Genomic DNA, 9,440 nt, shown 5'->3' with positions numbered 1-9,440 from the left:
TAGAATGAAAAAAAAAAGAAACAAACAAACAGAGGAGGGGAGGGGAGGGGAGGAAAGAAAGAAACGAGGAAAACTCTCAGGTCTTTCTAAGACACCCCAACCACACTGCCCGTTGTTCAGCTGACTGGGGAAAAGTGTCTACCGGCCACAGACCAGGTCACTGCCATGACAGTCCCAGGGCGTCTCGGCAGAGCGCACAGGGGCGGAAGTCCTTCGGACGAGTGAAAAATGCAGTCAATAGGCAATAGAGAAAACCATGCTCAAGGCCAGGCTATGTACAATTTTGAACATGTTACTGGCTTGGGGTAGAAGAAGCCTGGTTTCTTCTCTGCTAAAGATTTATGAGTAAATATAAGCCCTCCGCTCTCCAAGGCTGCCTTATATCTCTTGGTGAATCATGGTTCTCTGTACTATTTTTCCAAAAACGTCTGTGCGGTGCCTACTGTGTATGCAGCATGACTGAAGATGCTGAATGGGGTTTTTAAAATAAGATACTGGACCATAAGCTCCAGATGGAGGGAAAAGCAAATACAGAAGAAATTAAGTGACCAGATGATTGATACAGATGCTAAGAGGTTTTTTTTTTTCCTAATTCTTTGCAGACTGTCCAACAAAGAGAATGGAAGAGGCAGACCTACTCAATCAAACCACTTCCATGACATACATTCGGCTTAGAGGCTTATCTGTCAATCAGAAGGTGCAGATGACTGTGTTTGCCCCGTTCCTCACTTCCTATGTCCTGACACTGATTGGGAACATCCTCATTGTCGTAACTATTATCTATGACCGCCGGCTCCATACCCCTATGTATTTCTTCCTCAGTAATCTATCTTTTATTGATGTCTGCCACTCCACAGTCACTGTCCCCAAGATGCTCAGAGATACATGGTCAGAAGAGAAGCTCATCTCCTTTGAGGCCTGCTTCACCCAGATATTCTTCCTGCACCTCTTTGCCTGCACCGAGATCTTTCTCCTCACCGTCATGGCCTACGATCGGTACATGGCCATTTGCAAACCCCTGCAGTACATGACAGTGATGAACTGGAAAGTATGTGTGCTGCTGGCTGTGGCCATCTGGACGGGGGGGCACCATCCACTCCATATCGCTGACCTCCCTCACCATGAAGCTGCCCCACTGTGGTCCTGATGAGATTGACAGCTTCTTCTGGGATGTGCCTCAGGTGATCAAACTGGCCTGCACGGACACCCACATCATTGAAATCCTCATCGTCTCCAACAGTGGGCTGATCTCGGTGGTCTGTTTTGTGGTCCTCATGGTGTCCTATGCGGTCATCCTGGTGAGCCTGAGGCAACAGATCTCCGAAGGCAGGTGGAAGGCCTTATCCACCTGTGCAGCACACCTCACTGTCGTCACACTCTTCCTGGGACACTGCATCTTCATCTATTCCCGTCCATCCACCAGCCTCCCGGAGGACAAGGTGGTGTCTGTGTTCTTCACCGCAGTGACCCCCCTGCGGAACCCCATCATCTATACTCTCAGGAATGAAGACACGAAGAATGCCTTGAACAAGTTCGTGGGGAGGTTGGAGGGGAGAGGGAAAAAATGACAATGTCTAGGCTCTTAAGAGGCTAGACAAGAAATGCCTTGCAAAGAATAAGTCACCTAGGACCTGAGCCAAAGGGAGACGCTTAACGACTGAGCCACCCAGGCGCCCCAGAAAGTTTTGATCAAGATTTAAACTGTCCAAATAGGGGGGAGGAATTAAGATGGGGGAGGAGTAGGGGACCCCTTTTACAGCTGTACCCCTGAGTCGAGTTGGACAGGTACCAGGCCATTCTGAACATCCACAGAATCAGCCTGAGATGCAGGAAAATACATCTGGATCTCTACAAACGAACATCTCCAGTGCTGAGTATTGTGGTATGAAGCAGGGAGCCATGAAACCGCACACAGATACTGTAAGATAAACAGAAAGGGGAGGGAGCTGCCACGTTTGGGCACCGGGAAGCAGTAGCGACGTGCATGGGGGAGTGGTGGGACTCGCGGACCGGCACTCGCAAGAGAGTAGACTGAGACCATGAGCCAGGGAACGCGTGCTACCAGACTTCTCACAGAACTCCGGGGTGTTCACTGGAACCAGACTGAGACCGGGAGCTCTGGGAGCACACGGTGGCTGCTGGCAGCTGGCGGTACTAGAAACACAAAGAACAGAGAGCCACTGGCGCTGGAAGTGAGGGCTGGGACAGCGGGGTTGGGGCACACATCCCGGAATGCTGCAGTGTTGAGCAGCACCAACAGTAACAGAGTTAAAGTGGCCAGAACACCAGTGGAGAATGGTCCACGATCCCTCTGTTCTGAGAAGGAGGGTGAGATTTGGTCATTGCTGCTCTGACTCTCAGAAGAGGCACAGCAAACCGCCAGGGAAAGCCGCCACAGAATAAAAGCCTGGAAATACTGGCTCACAGAGTGCCCATCCCCATCCCCCCTCACAGGGGACACAGAGACTCTACCCAAACAGGGTTGCCTGAGTACCGGCGAGGCAGGCCCCTCCCAATGAAGGCAGGCTGAAAAATCAAGAAGCCCACATCCCTAAGATCCCTATAAAACAAGGGGGCACGGCCTGGGTCCCGGTCAATAATTTGGGCTCTGGACAACCCCACAACCTCTCCTTATCAGAATGAGGAAAAGGAGAAATCCCCCCCAGCAAAGAAAAGACAATGAGTCTGTGGCCTCTGCCACAGAACTAATGGATATGGATATAACCAAATTATCAGAAATGGAATTCAGAGTAACAATGGTCAAGATGATGTGTTGACTTGAAAAAAGTATTAACGAAAATGTTAATGAGAATATAGAATCTCTAAGGGCGGAAATGAGAGCGAATCTAGCAGAAATTAAAAATTCTATGAGCCAAATGCAGTCAAAACTAGAGGCTCTGATGGCCAGGGCGAATGAGGCAGAAGAACGTATCAGTGAATTGGAGGATGGGTTAGTAGAAGAGAAAGCTAAAATAGAAACGTGGCTCAAAAAAATCCATTCTCAAGAATGTAGGTTACGGGAGATTACTGACTCAATGAAACGTTCCAATGTCAGAATCATTGGCATGCCCGAGGGCTGGACAAAAACAGAGGTCTAGAAGAGACATTTGAACAAATGGTAGCTGAAAACTTCCCTAATCTAGTGAGGGAAACAAACATTTGTGTCCAAGAAGCAGAGAGGACCCCTCCCAAGCTCAACCACGACAAACCTATGTCACGTCATGTCATAGTGCATTTCGCAAATATTAGACCCAAGGATACAGTATTGAAAGCGGCCAGGGCAAAGAAATTTCTCACGTACCAAGACAAAGGTATCAGAATTGTGTCAGACCTGTCTACACGGACCTGGAATGAGAGAAAGGGTTGGGGGGGGCATTTTTAAAGCTCTTTCAGAGAAAAACATGCAGCCAAGGATCCTTTATCCAGCAAGGCCGTCATTCAGAATTGATGGAGAAATAAAGACCTTCCAGAATCGCCAGTCATTGACCAATTTCGTAACCAGGAAACCAGCCCTACAGGAGATATTAAGGGGGGTTCTATAAAAATTAAAAGCTCCCAAGAGTGATACAGAACAGAAAGTCACAACCGATACAAACAAAGATTTTACAGACAACATGGCATCATTAAAATAATATCTCTCAATAATCAGTTTCAATGTCAATGGCCTAAATACTCCCATAAAGCACCACAGGGTTGCAGATGGGATAAAATGAAATGACCCATCCATTTTCTGTCTACAACAGACTCATTTTGAACCTAAAGATACTTTCAGACTGAAAGTAAAGGGATGTAATACCATCTTTCACACCAATGGACCTCAAAAGAAAGCTGGGATAGCAATTCTCATATCAGACAGATTGGATTTTAAAATAAGACTATAGTTAGAGATACAGAGGGACACTATATTATTCGTAAAGGATGTATCCAACAAGTGGATATGACAATTATAAATATATATGCCCACACCAGGGGAGCAGCAAGATACACAAGCCAACTCTTAACCAGAATAAAGAGACATATAGATAAAAATACGTTAATAGTAGGGGACCTCAACAGTCCACTATCAGCAATAGACAGACCAACGAAGCAAGAAATCAACAAAGAAACAAGAGCTTTTTTTTTTTTTTTAAAGATTTTATTTATTTATTTGACAGAGATAGAGACAGACAGCGAGAGAGGGAACACAACTAGGGGTAGTGGGAGAGGAAGAAGCAGGCTCATAGCGGAGGAGCCTGATGTGGGGCTCGATCCCACAACGCCAGGATCATGCCCTGAGCCGAAGGCAGACGCTTAACCGCTGTGCCACCCAGGTGCCCCAAAACAAGAGCTTTGAATGCCATACTAGACGAGTTGGAACTCATAGATATATATAGAACACTACACCCCAGAACCATAGAATACTCATTCTATTCTAATGCCCATGGAACATTCTCAAGAATAGTCCATGTTCTGGGTCACAAAACAGGTCTCAACCAATACCAAAAGACTGAAATTATTCCTTCATATTCTCAGACCACAACGCTTTGAAAGTGGAACTCAACCACAAGGAAAAATTTGGAAGAAACTCAAACACATGGAGACTAAGAACCATCCTGCTCAGGAATGATTCGATAAACCAGGAAATAAAAAATCAATTTAAACAATTTATGAAGACCAATGAGAGTGAAAACACAATGGTCCAAAACCTATGGGATACTGCAAAGGCAGTCCTAAGGGGAAAATACATAGCCATCCAAGCCTCACTCAAAAGAATAGAAAAGACTAAAGTTTTTATATTCTCACCTCAAGAAGCTGGAACAGCAACAGAGGGACAGACTTAATCCACGCATAAGGAAGCAGTTGACCAAGATTAGAGCAGAAATCAATGAATTAGAAACCAGGAGTACAGTAGAGCAGATCAACAGAACTAGAAGCTGGTTCTTTGAGAGAATTAATAAAATTGACAGACCCCTGGCAAGACTTATCCAAAAGAATAGAGAAAGGACCCAAATTAATAAAATTATGAATGAAAAAGGAGAGGTCACAACCAACACCAATGAAATTGGAAGGATTATTAGAAACTTTTATCAACAGCTTTATGCCAATAAATTAAGCAATCTGGAAGAGATGGCGGACTTCCTGGAAACCTATAAACTACCAAGACTGAAACAGGAAGAAATTGATTTTTTTAAACAGGCCAATTAATTATGAAGAGATTGAGTCAGTGATAAACAACCTTCCAAAAAACAAAACTCCAGGCCCAGATGGTTTTCCTGGGGAATTCTACCAAACATTCAAAGAAGAAATAATACCTATTCTCCTAAAGCTATTTCAAAAAATAGAAACAGAAGGAAAGCTACCAAACTCATTCTATGAGGCCAATATTACCTTGATCCCCAAACCAGGCAAAGACCCCATCAAAAAGGAGAGTTACAGACCGATTTCCCTAATGAATATGGACGCCAAAATCCTCAACAAGATCCTGACTAATAGAATCCAACAGTACATTAAAAGGATTATCCATCACGACCAAGTGGGATTCATCCCTGGGATGCAAGGGTGGTTCAACATTCGCAAATCAATCAGTGTCATAGATTTTATCCAGAAGGAAAAATTCAAAAATCATATGATTCTCTCAATAGATGCAGAAAAAGCATTTGACAAAATACAGCATCCTTTCCTGATTAAAACCCTTCAGAGTGTAGGGATAGAGGGCACATCCCTCAATCTCATAAAAACCATCTATGAAAAGCCTACAGCAAATATTATTCTCAATGGGGAAAAGCTGGAAGCCTTTCCCTTAAGATCAGGAACACGACAAGGATGTGCACTCTTGCCACTATTATTCAACATAGTACTAGAAGTCCTTGCAACAGCAATCAGACAACAAAAAGGGATCAAAGGTATCAAATTGGCTAAGAAGTCAAAATGTCTCTCTTCGCAGATGACAGGATACTCTATATGGAAAACCCAAAAGAAGCCACTCCCAAACTATTAGAAGTTATAGAGCAATTCAGTAGTGTGGCGGGATACAAAATCAATGCTCAGAAATCAGTTGCATTTCTATACATGAATAATGAGACCGAAGAAAGAGAAATTAGGGAATCCATCCCATTTACAATAGCACCAAAAACCATACGTTACCTTGGAATTAACTTAGCCAGAGACGTAAAGGAACTATATTCCAGAAACTACAAATCACTCTTGAAAGATATTGAAGAAGACACAAAAAGATGGAAAAATATTCCATGCTCATGGATCAGAAGAATTAACATAGTTAAAATGTCCATGCTACCCAGAGCAATCTACACTTTCAATGCTATCCCGATCAAAATACCAATGACATTTTTCAAAGAACTGGAACAAATAGTCCTTAAATTTGTATGGAACCGGAAAAGGCCCCGAATCACCAAGGAACTGTTGAAAAACAAAGCTGGGGGCATCACAATGCCAGATTTCGAGCTGTACTACAAAGCTGTGATCACAAAGACAGCATGGTACTGGCACAAAAACAGACACATAGACCAATGGAACAGAATAGAGAATCCAGAAATGGACCCTCGGCTCTTTGGGCAACTAATCTTTGATAAAGCAGGAAAAAACATCCGGTGGAAAAAAGACAGTCTCTTCAATAAATGGTGCTGGGAAAATTGGACAGCTACATGCAAAAGAATGAAACTTGACCACTCTCTCACACCATAAACAAAGATAAACTCCAAATAGATGAAAGACCTTGATTTGAGACAGGAATACATCAAAATCCTAGAGGAGAAGATAGGCAGCAACCTCTACGACATTGGCCACAGCAACCTTTTTCATGACACATCTCCAAAGGCAAGAGAAACAAAAGATAAAATGAACTTGGGATAAAATGAACGTGGGATAAAAGTCCCACTTCTGCACAGCCAAGGAAACAATCAAAAAAACTAAGAGGCATCCCACAGAATGGGAGAATATATCTGCAAATGATACTACAGATAAAAGACTGGTATCCAAGATCTACAAAGAACTTCTCAATCTCAATATGCGAGAAACAAATAAATCATAAAATGGGCAGGAGATATGAACAGACACTTTTCCAATGAGGACATACAAATGGCCAACAGACACATTAAAAAATGTTCAAAATCATTAGCCATCAGGGAAATTCCAATCAAAACCACACTAAGATACCACCTTATGCCAGTTAGAATGGCAAAAATTGACAAGGTAAGAAACAACAATTGTTGGAGAGGATGTGGAGAAAGGGGATCCCTCCTACATTGTTGGTGGGAATGCAGGTTGGTACAGCCACTCTGGAAAACAGTGTGGAGGTCCCTTAAAAAGTTAAAAATTGAGCTACCGTATGACCCAGCCATTGTACTACCAGGTATTTACCCGAAAGATACAGACGTAGTGAAGAGAAGGGCCATATGCACAAACACCATATCTTTTACCTCCTCAGTTGAGTGAAATTCCTGCTTTCTGCTGAGACTTTATTCTTCCTTGCCCTCATTCTTTCCCACATGCCTCCATATCCCCATACTGCCCCCTCCCAGGGAACTGTCAAACATCCATAGGAAAAAGCACCCAAGGTGAATGTAGAACACATTTCCTTGTCCTTCCCTTCTTGGAATTGTAACCCCTGAAGTCTTGCCTGTGTTGACTGTTCTCTAGTGCCTTCAAATGATTATGTTAGGTATTCTGTGCAGATGTTATGGTTACTTTGGGTGGAAAGGTTAGTTTACTACAAGCTGCTTAGCCATGACAAAACCAGAAATTCTTTTCTGTTGCTTCTCAGTTCCTTCACTTTCCAAAGATGATCTTGTAGCAAAACCATGTGAAAGTGCAGGGACAAATTAGAAACAAGTGATTATAGGGACTGGCATACACACAAGTTTGGGATGCAGACCTGCTTTTCTTTTTATTGCAAGCAGCTCCAGATTCCCAAGGAGAAGTGGGAGCAGGGGAGTCCTGCTTACAGTAAAATAAGAGGTAACACCAGAACCGTAGAGAACAGATTTAGGCTTTTTTTTTTTTTCCTGTATAGGAGGTGCTCAGCAATTGTAAATCAGTAAATATATTTACCCAGGAGTTATACTAGTCACTTGACTAGTTCTCCTTGAACTCCCTCCCAGGTCCTAAATGAAAGGTCATCTTTTTTTTTTTTTTAAAGATTTTATTTATTTATTTGACAGAGAGAGAGAGAGCCAGCGAGAGAGGGAACACAAGCAGGGGGAGTAGGAGAGGAAGAAGCAGACTCATAGCGGAGGAGCCTGATGTGGGGCTCGATCCCAGAACGCCGGGATCATGCCCTGAGCCGAAGGCAGACGCTTAACCGCTGTGCCACCCAGGCGCCCCCTAAATGAAAGGTCATCTTAATATTGAAATGTCTTTGCCAATTCAACAATCCTGATCTGTAGATGAAGAGAATGAAGGTTAGGAATCAGGAGTGGCATGTTGAGGACAATAACTTTAGTGGTAAAAAATAAACATTTCTTATCCACCACCCTTTTCACTAGCCCAAGTTGCTTTTTTGTTACCAGCTAATCCTATATTTCTATCTTAAGGACTTTTCAATTATTTTCCCATCAGTAATTAAGGAAGTCTCAATCATTTGCCAGTTAAACAATGTTCATTTCCTTACTATACATAAAATTCTACGAACAGTAAGAGAACAGAACAATACCCCAATAGGAAAATAAGCAAAAGGATAGAGACAACATGCAGAAAAGATTCTTTTTTAAAATTTATTTAAAGATGTTATTTATTTGACACAGAGAGAGAGACCTCAAGCAGGGGGAGCAGGAGGCAGAGGGAGGGGGAGAAGCAGACTCCCCACAGAGCAGGGAGCCCAATGTGGGGATCCATTCCAGGACCTTGGGATCAGGACCTGAGCCGAAAGCAGATGCTTAACCAACTAAACCACCCTGATGCCCCATTCAGAAAAGATTCTTAAACATATGGAAAGTAAGGAGGGCCTGTGTTCTGATGAGCACTGGGCATTATACACAACTAATGATCGTTGAACACTACATAAAAAACCAATTATGTACTATATGTTGGCTAGTTGAACATAATTTTAAAAAGCATATGGAAACAGCAGTAATTCATTCATAAAAAGTTAAAGGTAGAATAAGCCTATAACTGTATCTCATTTTTAACCCATTGGAGTGACAAAGATCAAGCAATTTGATAACCACTGTGTGGCTGAGGATGGTGAAATGGCTTCCCTCACGCTTGCTTGTGGGAGAATAAATTTTACAAGCTCTATACAGGACAATTAGGCAACTTTAATCAAAATTTAGAAGACATACCCCCAGTAACCCAGCAATCCAACGTTAAGGTACTCAGTCTACAGATATTCTCACACACGTGGGAAATGAAAGTATGAGAATATTCATTGCAGTATTGCTATCATAGCAAAATGTTGAGGAAAATGTCAGTTCCTATTAACAAAAGACTAATTAAATAAGCTATGG

General features: G+C 42.8%; 1 protein-coding gene across 1 annotated transcript; it reads left to right on the top strand.

The window, feature by feature from the left end:
- Positions 1-586: 586 nt before the first annotated feature.
- LOC123784833 (olfactory receptor 4E1-like) lies at positions 587-1,568 on the top strand. Its single transcript, XM_045786338.2, is given in 2 exon segments — positions 587-1,081; positions 1,083-1,568. Coding segments are annotated over 2 exon segments (948 nt in total). The 5' UTR covers positions 587-619.
- Positions 1,569-9,440: the final 7,872 nt, after the last annotated feature.

The sequence above is a fragment of the Ursus americanus genome, chromosome 32, assembly GCF_024610735.1.
Source record: "Ursus americanus isolate L20-20 chromosome 32, mUrsAme1.1.p, whole genome shotgun sequence".
Taxonomy (NCBI): Eukaryota; Metazoa; Chordata; class Mammalia; order Carnivora; family Ursidae; genus Ursus; species Ursus americanus.
Note: the sequence above shows the minus strand (reverse complement) of the source record. Positions and strands in the feature narration are given on the sequence as shown.